Source organism: Anopheles funestus, chromosome 3RL (assembly GCF_943734845.2).
Source record: "Anopheles funestus chromosome 3RL, idAnoFuneDA-416_04, whole genome shotgun sequence".
Classification (NCBI taxonomy): domain Eukaryota; kingdom Metazoa; phylum Arthropoda; class Insecta; order Diptera; family Culicidae; genus Anopheles; species Anopheles funestus.
Window position 1 is genome coordinate 1,113,479 of NC_064599.1, and position 14,125 is coordinate 1,127,603.

At 43.3% G+C, this 14,125-nt stretch overlaps 2 protein-coding genes across 6 annotated transcripts; one reads left to right on the top strand and one right to left on the bottom strand.

The window, feature by feature from the left end:
- The first annotated feature begins 1,070 nt into the window (after positions 1-1,070).
- LOC125771628 (uncharacterized) lies at positions 1,071-2,027 on the top strand. Its single transcript, XM_049442431.1, has 2 exons — positions 1,071-1,430; positions 1,516-2,027. Exons 1-2 carry the CDS (start codon positions 1,245-1,247, stop codon positions 1,846-1,848), a joined length of 519 nt encoding a protein of 172 aa, XP_049298388.1. The 5' UTR covers positions 1,071-1,244; the 3' UTR covers positions 1,849-2,027.
- Positions 1,985-11,106, bottom strand: LOC125771627 (ATP-dependent 6-phosphofructokinase). Of its 5 annotated transcripts, none has more exons than XM_049442429.1 (7): positions 10,933-11,106; positions 10,190-10,418; positions 8,077-8,573; positions 7,783-7,891; positions 4,397-4,585; positions 3,045-4,330; positions 1,985-2,976 (listed from the first exon to the last, which is right to left on the bottom strand). In XM_049442429.1, the coding sequence occupies exons 2-7, from the start codon at positions 10,334-10,336 to the stop codon at positions 2,835-2,837; spliced, it is 2,370 nt and encodes a 789-aa protein (XP_049298386.1). In that variant the 5' UTR covers positions 10,337-10,418; positions 10,933-11,106; the 3' UTR covers positions 1,985-2,834. The 5 variants fall into 5 exon arrangements, with proteins under 5 accessions (XP_049298386.1, XP_049298385.1, XP_049298384.1 ...); XM_049442428.1 differs by having other exon boundaries at positions 10,190-10,421; XM_049442427.1 differs by lacking the exon at positions 7,783-7,891 and adding an exon at positions 5,819-5,927 and having other exon boundaries at positions 10,190-10,424.
- Between the last annotated feature and the right edge of the window lie 3,019 nt (positions 11,107-14,125).

Here is a 14,125-nt window from a genome sequence, read left to right on the forward strand (position 1 = left end):
GCCTATGTGCGCAAGAAAATGTGGTTGGCTTTTCTGGTTTCAAAAAGTGAGGCTAAGTTGTCGAGGAGCTTAATGCGTGAATGCGTATATTTTAAAATGTGCCCATTATAGGCAAGTGTGGGTGTTTCGAATGTGCCAAAGCGCAGTGAAGTGTCTATGTGAAAAAAGGGGCCGCGAAGAAGCAGTTTCATCTTCCGAAGTAAATGCTTTCCTATATGAAAGTAATGAAGTCCTTTCATGAAAGTAAATGAAGAATGAAAGTATAGTGTCCTGCGTACAAAGTGATCCTTATTAACTTATAAGGAAAAGCGACAGGCGTTTACCAGGGTAAGTAAACAAAATTCCATCACAAATATAGGAAGTAAGATTTAGACTAGAAACAATTGGGAGGAAAGTTTATAGCAGCCGTTACTTTACAACATTAAGCGGCGATGCACAATGTCGAGTATTTTGTCTAAGGCTCAAATGCAGAGGCTCCTAATAGCTATTCCGCATAAGGCCTCGAAGCGGTTCTAATCCGCCACTGGTGCGTATCTGATCATAAGTATATATAAGGAGCAAAGAAGAAACTGGGTATATCTGCCAGCCCTGGCAACAAATGTTCCCCGAGAGAAGCACGAGAGGCTGACGAGAGAGAGAGGTTAAATACGATCACGCACGAAGCAGATCAAATGATTATCCTTTCTCCTACTCCCTTGTCAGGTGTGTCAAATTGAGGGACAAGACGATTTTGCGTTATTTGTTTATTAATTAAATTTATCTTCCGCACGTTAAGAGATTCGATAGGAATAAGCTATTAAATTTTGCTTTATTCCACGGGATTAATTGACAAACTAGCTCTAATTTACACATTTACGTTCTGTAAAGAAAATAATGAAGCGAACGACACCGTTATCATGTTGTGATACGAGACTTCTGAAACTTCTGTAAACAGCAATACTTTCAAAACGAATCCAAATATTGACCGCATTTGGCCGTTTCGTACTTTGACACCGCTGGATCCAATGATCTGCATCTGATATTAACGTGTTTAAACAATCCCGTACACATATTCGTCATCAACAGTGCGTGTGTGTGTGAAGGTGATAAGAACAGCTTGTTTAGAAGGCACGGTTGATGTCTGCTGTTCACTTTCGTTCAACGGATGCTGTTGGCCGCAGTCATTTCTGATCTCTCGATCGATCGTGGTGGCAGTTTGGTGTTGTGTTTTTCATTGTTCCGAACCGCGTCCCAAACGTTTCTCCATGGCCTCACTGTTACCACGTGTTGATGTTGTATTTCTCGCGTACAGTCCGGCCGTTGGAACGGCTCCATTGGTTACGCTGGACAGCATCTGTACGGTGAGCTTGTACGAGTTGCAGCGACATCTTCAAACGAAGCGTACCGAACGGAACAGTATGGGTGTGGCGGCGTACAAACACTACAAATGGGTAAAAAGGAACTTCTTCTGACGGGTAGTTCGGATTTAGGTGTTAATGTTTGCTCTTTCCTTGGTTCTTGCGGGGGGGAGGACAGTACAACGCAGTGTTAGCGGAGGAACTGCGAACGACCGGCAAAGGACAACCGCGGCCATTGCTGCAAGCTTTCCATTGGTACATCGAAACCTCCAACACAGATGCGTTCCGGGTCGAGGATCAACAGTACGAAGCGGTTTCGTTGATAGTGGCGGCTGAGGTTGAACACTGGTACTGTGCACGATCTGATCACAGTGTCCAGGGTAGCCGCGCACGGATATCGTTCGGTGCAGATTCAAACGTTACGATCGGACCAGTTACGCCGAAAGTTGCCTCTGGTCGGCAACTAAGCAATCGTTCGACAACTCTCGAAAGAATACGAGAGGAATGTTAAAGTTCCCCATTTGCTACACACCAGTTGTGATTTTTGTGTAACCTCGTGGCCCATTTATTCGATTGGGCAAGAACATTGTGATTGTGTATTGTTCGAGAAACAATCTTACGGATTAAGTCGGCCTATCGGCCTATCATATCTCACAACAATAAATTCTTTTATTATATCTCAATTATGCACGTACGTCTCATAATGAGTCGCTGCCGTTTGCTAGCAGCACATTAACATTAGATTCTTTGCCTTTTTCACTGTGTATGAGTGTGTGTGTTTTTGTGTGATAAGTTGAATCGTTGGGTGTTTTTGTTTATTATCAGAACTATTGGTTACGCGTTTATCTAGCTTCTGTTCGCTTCGCTGCATCATCTCATCACACATCATGCTCACGTTGGTAGCGCCAGAGCAAGCGAAAACGGGAGAGATAATCCGACTGCAAATATCCACAGTAATAACGCTTTTGCTATTACCCGGATACATTCTTAACTGGCCGTTCATTTATTGAGTTTTTTTTTGGTATCAAATAGCTTGGCTCCCTTTCAAGAGAAGAGAAGTGGATTTTCCATTTTTCTATACTGCGGTGTTGAAAACCAGTTTATAATAATACTTTTCTCCTAGCAGAGGAACAAAAAAAAAACAGCACATGAAAGCATGGAAGCACAAAACAAAAAGGATAACACAATCAATCAACGATAAATAGTACTTAAACAAACCAATACAAAAACAACAACAAAAATAGGACCGGTGCAACGCATTTCCGATCTCTGGAGCCTAATTTCAAATAGAGACTTTGCTAGTTTTAAAGCTTTCAAAAGCACAACGAAAGATTGTTCGATTTGCTCGCCCGGGGCTGTGCAAAACGTCCCACAAAACGGGCTGGTTGATAGTATGTTCCGTGTTTTCCTTCCCGAATGGAACCTTTAGAGGTAATGTTTTCCTTTTTTTTGGGGGGAAAGTTGTTTTGCTTTTCCGATGTTCCCGCACTTTTCCACTTAGGCGCACGGTGAATCGGTCGACATTTCCTCTTCCACCGTGATGTACATGCCCTCCTCCTCGTAGGTGGAGTCGTGTTTCGCCAGAATTCTTAGCAGCGGACGCAACTTCAGCCACCACTGATGCTTCGGGATACGTTGCCTGCAATGGAAATTAATTTGGGTGTAATAAACACATGCTAACTTTCACAAGGGGAAGTTACAACTTACAAAAAGTTCGTTTCACCGATCAGCTCCTTCAGCGGTGTAAACTTGTACTGACGGCGCACGAGACCGAGCAGACAGGCCGTCTCGGCGGAAGTGGCATTAATCGACCCGTCCGGCTGAGTGTTTGCCTTCAGCTGCTCCACCAGCCACTCGACGCACTTGGCCGCCATTTTAGTGCCCATGTTACGATCGAAGGGTGTGGGCGAACCGCCCTGCTGCATGTGGCCGAGCACGTTCATGCGCGTAGAGAATAGGCCCTTGCCTTCCTCCGAGTACAACCGATGTATGAACTCGGTGTTGTAGTTTTCGGACGCTTTCTCATTGCGCAGAATAAGACCGCGCTGTACGCCGTCGCTCATCTTCGACGCCATATGGTACACGTCCTGCTGCAGATCCTTGATCGTGAACTTTTCCTCGTAGATGTACGCAGCATCGGCACCGCCGGCCAATCCGGCCAACGTGGCCAGATAGCCACAGTATCCGCCCATCGTCTCAATGACAAATACGCGCCGCTTCGTACCTTGCGCCGACTGACGGATGCGATCGCAGATCTCCGTAATCTCATTCAACCCCGTGTCGGCACCGAGCGAAAACTCCGTGCCGGGCATGTTGTTCGAGATCGTGGACGGAATGACGACGATCGGGATGCAGAATTCCTTGTACTTGCCGCGCTGATCCGTTATCTGGCCCGCCGCATGGTATGCCTCGAATCCGCCCACGATCAACAGCGCCTGGATGCCGAACTCCTTCAGCCGGGCGGCAATCTCCTTAAACTGACCCTCCGGCAGCGTACGCTTCGTGCCGAGGAAGGCCCCACCCTGACCGACCCATCCGGTCACATCGGACCATTCCATCTTCTTGATGTGGCCCGCCACCAGGCCCTCGATGCCGTCGTGAATGCCCATCACCGTATCGCCCCGGTAGATGCAGTTGCGCACGAACGAACGTACCGCCGCATTCATACCGCAGGCCGGTGCACCGATGTGCATTACCGCCATCGTGTAGCCACCCACACCGCGGCCCTGCTCGTCGAAGGCGCTCTTCGGTGGCTTCAGGCGCGTCAACATCTTGTACGTCTCGAGATTGCGTGCGAACGAGCGACCGCGCAGCTGCACCGCCAGCTCCCAGTTTTTGTCCTCCATCGCTTTCGCCACGGCCTTGGTCCGCTCGACACACTCCATCAGTGGGACACGCACCGCCTGATTACCGTCCAGCGATACCACGCACGGTTCCGTCTTGTCGTCCGCTTCCATCAGCGCCAGTACCGCTTCCGCACCCATCCGGCAGCCCTTCACAAAAAGCAAAAGGAAGGAATATTAGTGTTTATTTTACGCCAAAAACAAGGCGACGCTTACCAGTACACGATCGAATGCACTCGGGTTACCTCCGCGCTGTACGTGACCCAGCACGGTAATGCGTGTGTCCTGCTGCAGTCGATCAACGACCACCTGTTTCACCTTCTCCGCCGTAATCGGATTGCCGTCCCGATCGATTGCGCCCTCCGACACGATGATGATGTTCAAACGCTGCCCAGCAGAACGCTCCTGTGCGTGTCGTGTGGCATGGAATTAAAATTGAATCATTCAAAAAGGTCTCGATTCGGAATGAATGCCAAATGGTGGTGTGGAAGAAACTAGAGATGAAATGATTGTATGATGTGACTCTGATACAGGAATAAGGTTGAAGGGGGTTAGCAAGAACTGGTAGAAAAAGGGGGAAGAGGGAAAACATGCCCAAATGAAAGGCAACAATTCACGAAAAAGAAATGATTCTTCCAGTGACGGATGATTCGGGGAGGATCGAATAAAAGGTTGGCTTTATATCACGATCAACAGAATTCTTTCTTTGGTGATCTAAAAAATTGCTTTTGTATCCATTCACTGAACGAAGATCGCGAATTAGGCTTATTAGAAAGAAGTAAAGATAAAGCAAATCACAGCAACAAAACAAACTAAGCACGTGAAAGCAGATATTTAGCTAAAACTCTAATTTTGAGATGCAAAGCGGGCATTTTTAATTCAGAATTCTATTCTAACGAAATGTGCATCTTATGTTGGACAATAGACTTCTTTACATTTTTTTTTGTAAAAAGACGAAGAACGATCTCCAATACTACAATTAAAGCAAAAAACAGTCACATTGAAGCTCTTTAAAACAATTTAAATGGCTTTTTGTTTAGTTTATAGTTAGATAAGAAGTCTATCGTCGAGAGAAAGCAGAACAGAAGCTAGAATTTTACAACAATTTAAAAGCAAAACATTGCACAAGAGCATGCAAGCCTACAATGAGAAAACAATAACGTGAGAACGATAACGGACTTACGGACTTGCGGAAATGATACAACAACCAAATTTATTTTTTTTTTCGTTTGTCTTCCTTTCTATACTTTGATATCTTACGGTGACATAAGAAAGCTCAAAAAGCACATAGCAACTAAATAATACTTGTTTCTTAAATGGACACCACAAGCTATAATTGGGTAAATAATAACGATTCTAGCATTTTACTTCAGTTCGTCCCATTCCAGCAGATCTATTCGTGGATGAGAAAAAAATCCTTTCACAATATAAACCATTTCGAAATCCTTCAACCTTTCAACGTTAGTCGGGAGAGCCCAGAAACCAGGGATGGTTTGGATGGAAAAAGGAATCCTGTTTTTTTATTGGTTTTGGGAAGTCAGTTTTCACATCAGTCTCAGTATTATTTCATTGTTAAGGAGCAGAGTGTCTCATAGTGAGACGGTAATTGGTTGTTGTGTTTTTTTTTGTTTTGCGTACCTGCAGGATCTTCTTACATAGCTTTTCTGGCCAATTATGCACAACGGGATCTTCCGGTATGAACACAAAGTCCGCCTCGCTAGCTAAAGCAGCCATTATGGCCAGGTAACTACAATTGCACACAATAATAATAATAATGATGGTAGTAGTGATCACGATGAAAAAGAAAATGCATTATGGTTAAGCGAGAAGAATTAAGGTATTAAGAAATGTAGACAACATTTAGTTAGCTACGTGGACATTTGCACACTTTTGTGTGGGGAGATTTTGAAGATCAATTTTATATTCTTTACGATTTTTTTCTCCATATGTTGAAATCCGAAAACATTTTCTAAAATCTGGGGAAGATTAGTCCAGATCTCAGTGTCGATCCCACGAGTTTTGATGTATGAGACCGTTCGCTTATCAATGTTTAATCCTTGCGATATTATTCTTTGCGCGACTCTCTTGCGAATAGGTACCAAGCAACGCAAGGAAAAACAATAGCGAATATTTTTCCAACATTGTTTTGATTCCCCTTTTTCTTCTTACATTTTGTAATACGATGTGTTTTATGGGATATTTTAGTATCCTTATTTTAGTTAACAGATATTTTCGTCTTTCTCTCTCTCTCAGTCTCTTTTTTCTGTACAACCGATCAAGTGTTTTGAAAATAGCAAATCGATAAATGGTTATTGGAAAAAACAAACATGACAAGAACACTATTGAATGTTTTTAGAACATTTAGAACTCTTCATTAGAAAAGGTGATTAAGTGGTAAAAAAAAACGAAAAACAAAACTACACACCGAACGCGGAAAGAAAACACAACAATGTAAAATGTTGAACACGTGTAGAGCGAGAGTTGAATGAATTTTCGCCAATCTGCTGTGTGATCACCACGCCATGATCGTGTGTGAAATCGTGCAATGGAATGAAATTTTTGCGAAACTAGCTATAAAAATCCTTAACAGCGCGCGCAACACATCGAAGGTTTGTTTTGTCGTTCTTTGTGTTAAAAGCGATAATTTTGAATTTTGCATGTCTTGCATGAAAGGGGTGGAATGATGTTTTGCTTCGGTTGCTGCCCCAATTTTGCTTGCCTGTGTCAATTGCTTGCAGAGCCGTTCCGGCCAATCGGGTTTCGGTGGATCTTCGGGAATAAAAATGTAGTCGGCCTCGACGCACAGACCGGCCACTACCGCCAGATAGCTGTGAAGAATATGAATAATGCATACGATATGGAGTGGAGCAATTTTGAGTGAATGGCGTTTATGGTGAAAATTGGTTTTCCTTTTCTTGACCGGGGTAGTACGGGCGCATTGGTTTGGTCAGTGTGCCCTATGCAATAATGATGGTTTTGAGAGACCAATTCAATGTAGGAAAGTGAATCATTAGCAGATATGTGTTTGTGGTTCCGGGGTGGAAAAAGGATCGTTTTTCGTTAAAAACCCAAACCCAAAAAAACATTCTACAAAAAACAAAACAAGAGAGAGAAAGACAATCCTTTTCGATAAGCTTCACAATCTGCATTCACCAATTGGAAGAATGTTATTGGTTCATTACTCTGCATGCAACAGATCCAAAAATGTCAGGACACACACGTCATTCGAGGGCGCACGTAGTTAATTTGGGAGACTTTTTAATGAACACAACGGAAGAGACAGCAGACGGATCGATTTCGAACTGGGGGTGCATTTAGTGACAAGTGTTTCATTAGTTTCCATTTTGAGCGTGCGTCTCCGGGCGAAGTCGCGCTACTTCATTCCGTAATGGAAGAATGAAGGAATTGCCGCAGCAGTTCAATCTCCAATTACTGAGTGAGCTTCAACAATTCGACAACATGGGCTGGTTCCAATCTCAGGTGTGAATACAGCAAAGAAAATGTCAACTACAAGAATGCAAGAATGAAGTGGGGGGGGGTGTCCAGGAGAACTGCCGATTGGGCTGAGTGACTGGGGGGTGGAATGCGGGAGATGCGCTTGCCTGTTCGAGTTTGTCGCAGATTTTGGTCTCCCAGTCGCGTGGCGGTGGAGACTCGGGAATGAAGACGTAGTCGGCTTCGGATATGACGCCGGCAACTACCGCTAGATAACTTTTTGGGCAAAACGACGATTTTTAAAATGTTCGACAGGTGGGGTTCGGTCGACCAAAAAAAGTGGGTGGAAATTTACAAAAAAAAAAAAATACAAATTAGCATTGCACCATCATTGCTTGCGCCAGCAGGGATACCTTGGATAGTTTTGAACGCTTCAGTAGCACTTGACAGCAGACACTTACCCACAGTGACGGCCCATCACCTCCATGATGAAGGTACGCTGATGGGAGTAGGCCGTGCTGACGATCGCATCGATCGCCTCGATAATGCGATGCAGCGCCGAATCGGTACCGATCGTCATGTCCGTGCCGCAGAAATCATTATCGATCGAACCGACCATACCGGCGATGTGGAGACTTTTGTACTTGATGCGCTGGTCCTGCGTGATCCGATTGCTGGCGAGCAGCTCGTCCAGCAGGCTGCCCCACTCCTGCCGGAACAGATTGGCACCGGTGAGCGAACCATCGCCCCCGATCACAACCAGGTTGGTGATGCCGCGGGAAATGAGATTGTAGGCGGCCTGCAGCCGACCGGCCCGTTCGCGGAAGTCCTTGCAGCGGGCCGAACCGATTACGGTACCACCGCGGTGTATAATGCTCGACACCGACGACCAGTTTGCCTCGACGATGTTGTCCTCACCGTCCACCATACCCTGGTAGCCCTCGCGGATGAAGTATACCTGTTAAGGGGGTAGTGAACCAACATTAGTTAAAATTATGTAGAAGCTTATGGAAGGTCGTCGCTTTTTTTTTAATTAGTATGATCATGAATTATCGGATTGATCACTAATTACCAATGAATTCACAATTAAAACAAGGCCTGAAAATATTGAAAATGGGTTAATTAAATGTTTATAAATTTTAGTCTGTGAAATGATTGAACAAAATCAATTCTCACAACGCTTCTGGAACGTGAATGATTGTGCAAACAAATCAAATTTTCTGGCACAAATTTCAACGTGTTCATAGAAGAAAAAAAAACTAAAAAACATACGAGCAACCGGGCGTCTCCATCTGTTTTCATCTCCCTTAGATTGGTGCTTATAAATAACTCTTTTCAACAGAAATCACCGAAACAAACACCGCTTAGCCAATAAGTAAGCCCGCCAGCTCTCGGCCACTCCACAATGGTTCCAAATTGTACGGTTTCACCTTTGAGTTGACCTTCCCTCCTGTAGTTTTGCCAACATATGGTAGTTGTGGGCGGTTAGGCTGACGATGTTCAGCTGCTGGGATGCCGCGCATCGCAGCATTAACGTTATGATGACCGTCTGAAGGTCACAAGGGTTTGTTCAGTGCAGTTGGGAAGAATCGTTAATATAGGTCAATTGAACTGTTGTTCGTAGTGTTGGGCCAAGTAGCTCTTTTGCAGGAGCGGAGCGGACCGCTCTCGCTCTTTAAAATGAGCTGTGCGCTTGAGGTAACTCCACACGGAGCGCTTCGCACACAGCAGCGATTGTGCGATGTGCGAAATTTCTCTCCCGGGGAGCGCTTCGCACAATCGCTCCTGTGTGCGGCGCTCTGTACGGAGCTGCCTCTTTTTCCCGTGTGCTGTGTGGGATCGCACAGTGCGGGGGGATCCCAACACTAGTTGTTCGTATACGTCGAGGTTGGATTTGTTCAGCAAAACAACTCCGAAAAGACATTTTGCTTGCCATTCAATTGAATAACACTTTCCCCACATTATCGCCGCCGATGTCACGAGAGCAAAAGTAAACCATTTTTGTTTGCTGGATGAAAGTGAAAACTAAAACCATAAAATGTCATAAAACACTCTTTCATAATCATCGGTTGTTGTACGTCCAGCCATAAAATGAAAGCGACAATCAACCGGCTCAACCGAGGGCATGCCAGTTCGGCATGCTGATAACGTTGAGCTCACAAAACATCAACAAGCGCAGCAGTTGAATGTTTGTCACCGTCGGGGGTTAGCCGTCATGTTTTGGCACGGTCATGGTCAAACACGATTAGCCGCCCTTCATTCATTTTGCGGGTGTGATGTATTGAGATATTTTCGGACGGATGTTTAAAACACATATCCTTGCGGACAGGACACATTCTTACGTTCAATGAAAGTTGCACTGAACTTTCAAACTTGACCGAACCCGTACGTGTCTTCTGTTCTGTTGCGTGATGATGCGTGTGCTTTAACGTTTGGCAAGATATATTTAGCTCCTTGTGGTGAGCCCCTGGCGCTATCTACGCTCAAGCAATCGGAATTCATTCGATGAAAAACACATTGATCAAATGATGGTGAAATGATGAACCGCGGTTCGTCGTGAATCCTTCGCCTTACCTTGCATCCTACGTAGATTCCCATGCGCACTACGGCACGGACGGCCGCATTCATGCCCTGCGAGTCGCCACCGCTGGTAAAGACGGCGATGCCCTTGCCCTTGTGGGCTCCAAACTGAATAAACCGTTGTACCGGTAGGCTCGACATCCTGTTTCAGGGAGGAGGTAAAGATCCTTTGCGCTGATGCAACAAACTGCCACTCACGTGCACAACAAACACACCTCTTCTACTGCTTCTATGCCATGCACAAACACCAACCGAACCCGGGCGGAAAGAAGGAAGGAAAAGAAAAGAGGAACAAGAACATCGTATTTAGTAATCACTTCCACGCACACACACACACACATCGCGCACACCATGATTTTATCATTTCTATGGTAACAATAGCACGAAGCAGAAACTTGCACAGATTGCACAATTCAACAAAGTGGAAAATTGTTTAGACTTTTTTTTTTTGATTTTCACAACACTTGCTGAAAACAACCGGATCGGATGGAGAAGCAAACAAACCGCGGCTAAAAAGGATCACCAACACAAGGATGCTTTCATTTTCGCTGAGTTATATCACAATGCACCGGTGTCCACCTTTTCGTGCTGCAATCTTTTCGTTCTGCTACTCTCTCTGCTCTATACATTGTATAAATTTACACCTTTTCTACTGTAGAAAAACTAATCTTCCAAAGAAGGCGCACAGAAATCGTCCTACCGCACGTTGGAGGCTCGTTGCGCCGCCCGACACTCACCGTTGAGCTGCAAAATTTACCACCCGGCTGGGTCAGAGAGGTGAACCGATTTGTGCGGTTCTCGGTTGCGAATCGTCCACCTGGTCTGTTGTGAGAAAAACGCAACTGCAAGAAGCGAACACAAACGGCGGTTCCTTTTTTTTAGTAGTTGAGCTTCCTAAAGGTGATCGGTGACATTTCAAGGTGACTTTATAAGCAAATTCAATGTTTATGGAATTGTGGTAAGGCAGGTTGGCTCATGCTGCTGTTGCTCACCACTACCATGAAACGTGTATTGACATTTAAGTGCAAATAATTTCTGACATCAACATGGCAGAAATCAGTTTCACATCGAACTGGAAACATTTTTAAGAGAAAACAAAATTTTTGCTTCAAATATGATTTAATTGATGCGAACAACTCTTCCGATTGTACTCTATGGTAATTTTGTAATTCTTTGACGTACTATTTTTCTTTTCATTATGATCTGTCATTTCATTCTGTACAGTCCAACCTCTTGTTCCGTATGGATTGATTATTGACAGCTGTCAAATAAGTTCCGGTGAAGAGGGAAATAAAAATCATAACTAAACGATTTTTTTTAAACAATTTCGAACCTTTTTCACGTTTTTATAGGCATTAAATTTGCTGTTTGATATTATTCATAAACACTTTTAGCATCAAATGTTCATGCTAGACCGGTACGTAAAAGAGCTTTCTTCACAGGAACGCCTAGTTGCATCAGTTAACAATTAATAAATCCATTAGAACGAGCTTTCCCTGATGAAATAACGTTAATTGTATTCGAAATCTGCATTTGGATTCTCCAACAAATTTTCATTTGATCTGACGAAATTTCATCATTCCAATGCAACTCAGATGGGACGATGTGCCTAATTGCCTAATTGCAAACCGGTTATAAAATTGCATGAGATCTTTTTCCACAAAGAAGCGTCGTGCTTCATGTCACGTGCAATTTCTCCATGGAAGACAACACGTTTAAGAGTGGCGGTTATTGAACCTGTGACTCATTTCATTTGCCTTGAACGCATGTATTCGCAAGCATGACGAAACATTAACCCAAAGAGAATGAAATAAACAAGTGGCAAAAAGATGAATTAAATTGCATGATTCAGCTCAATGCTAACAATGAAGTCAGCATAAGTAGAAAAACACACATTTCAAGGAATGTGAGGAATGCAACTTCTCAAATTAAGCGACAGTCTCCAACACCGCTTCTCGTTATACTTATTTTATATATATATTTTTTTTATTATTTTCTCCATTTTCTTATCTTCCACATATGATACAACCAATATAGAGAATGTGAAACAGCGATAATACCGAAAAACGAAGATGAGTATATTCATGCACTGAGGCGCGCTTGTTGCTGCTGCTGCTGCGGCGGCTGCTGCTGGTTTTTGTTATCTTCTTTTGTTTTTGCCTTGTTTGTCCAGTAAGCACCAACAAGTTTGATTTACTTTGCTTGCTTCCAGGTTATTTTTGTCGTCCTCTGCTCCTCGCTTTTCTCTGTGTGATCTTTCATCAATTGGTTTTGCCTTACTCTATTGCCGATCAATTGGATTTCTCACACCTGTATTGGGTTTTTTTTTCTCACAAAGCTACAAACTTTTGTGGTTTAGTTTTGTTAAGCGGAACTTGAATTACATAATTGCCTTTGTTGCTGTTTGTTTTACTGTGGATTACTAGCATGTGTGTGTGTGTGTGTTTTTGGTTTTTCATTTGCTTTAGAATTGTTTTGTCTTCCGTTCGGTTCAACCGTACCTGTTCAGCCATTTTGTAAGCATTCTTCAAAACTTCGGTTCAGCTTACATCTAGTTCGAAAAGTTCTTTATCTCCTACATCAATTGGTTGCAAACCTGCTGAAACGTTAATTCGTACTTTTCCAACTTTTCCTGTAAATTTGATAGCCTTATTTTGCTGCTCTGTGAGCCATAGGATTACAACAAGAACGGTTTTGTAGCTGCTGCTGCTGCTGTTACTGTTCTGTGTGTTTGTGTTTTGTTTTAAGTCTGTGTTTGGATGTGCTCCTGTTGTTTCTACAGTTCTATTAGTATTTTCCTTTCATTTTTCATCACTGTGTAAGCTGTTTTAACAATATAGAATGCATCTGAAAAAGTGTACTATTCAGCTTATGTCCTTACGTACATTTTGTTTTAGTACTTCTTCACTATCGCTGTGACGTACAGCAAAAGGAACGAGAAAAACGAAAGATAAACCGTGAACAATTCTTCAAAAACTTGGAAACTCTATCGATCACCATGTTTGTTTTTTGTTAATAGTTTGTTTTAAAGAGATTCGTCGCTATCAAAGAGCGTGTGCTGCTTTTAACTACTTTATGCAGACTTTGTTCTATTTTATCAGTTTCTTGCTGAGATAGAGAGGATGTAGAGTAGGCGATGACAAGAGGAAGAGGACGTTCGAATGGGATTAACGACGAAGCAGTATCTTCTACTGGAGTATTTTTGGTAGTAGTTTCCTATCTACTAGGAAGGAGGACTTTCTTACGCATTGACTATCAAAAACGCGAAGAACCACTAGCTGTTGTTGGAGTTGGATATCCGTACAAGAAACGAACCCGGTTCTCAAAAGTCGTCCTTATTCAAAATACAGAATGGAAATTTTCTTCGATCAATTCTTCGATCAATGTTTCGTTCCATCCTCGGCTATAGACTGCAGAGGCTGTCGACGATAAACGAAAGTGAATTCTAACCTTTTGTAGGGTTTTACGTGAATTAATTTAACTAATCGATTTCGTAACAATACCGCTCCACTAGAAAGTGAGTCTGCCAGACACGAAGTAGACAGAACAACGAGGATTGGTTTGTTTCAGTTGGTTGTTTGTTATTTTAATGTTGCTTTATTTTCACTGTTTTATCATGTTGTTGCATGAATATGTCTGGTGGCTTTATGTAGGGGAGTTACTTGAGTAAGTAAATATCCCTTTCGTCTGACTATTTCAGCATCCACATATTTTACTGCTCACTCTGTAGTTTGTGTTATGTTGGTTAGTTCTTGGGTTGCTTTCCATCTTTCCCGTTCACCCGTAATCCTGTGTGTGTGGTTGTATATGTCCGTTTTTCTGATCGTTCGGTTGTCTTCTTTCTTTGATTTCCTGCAAATTGGCGCCTGATTGGAAATCAGTTTAATTACAACCCAAGGGGGGCTAAATGTACCATCTTTTATAGCAACA

Coding starts and splice junctions, on each gene's coding strand:
- LOC125771627 (XM_049442429.1), bottom strand. CDS start 10,336: ATGTCGAGCCTACCGGTACAACGGTTTATTCAGTTTGGAGCCCACAAG. Junction 4,331..4,396: donor GTGCATTCGATCGTGTACTG/GTAAGCGTCGCC, acceptor CTTTTTGTGAAG/GGCTGCCGGATGGGTGCGGA. Junction 2,977..3,044: donor ATCGGTGAAACGAACTTTTT/GTAAGTTGTAAC, acceptor TTTCCATTGCAG/GCAACGTATCCCGAAGCATC.
- LOC125771628 (XM_049442431.1), top strand. CDS start 1,245: ATGGCCTCACTGTTACCACGTGTTGATGTTGTATTTCTCGCGTACAGT. Junction 1,431..1,515: donor CGTACAAACACTACAAATGG/GTAAAAAGGAAC, acceptor GGGGGAGGACAG/TACAACGCAGTGTTAGCGGA.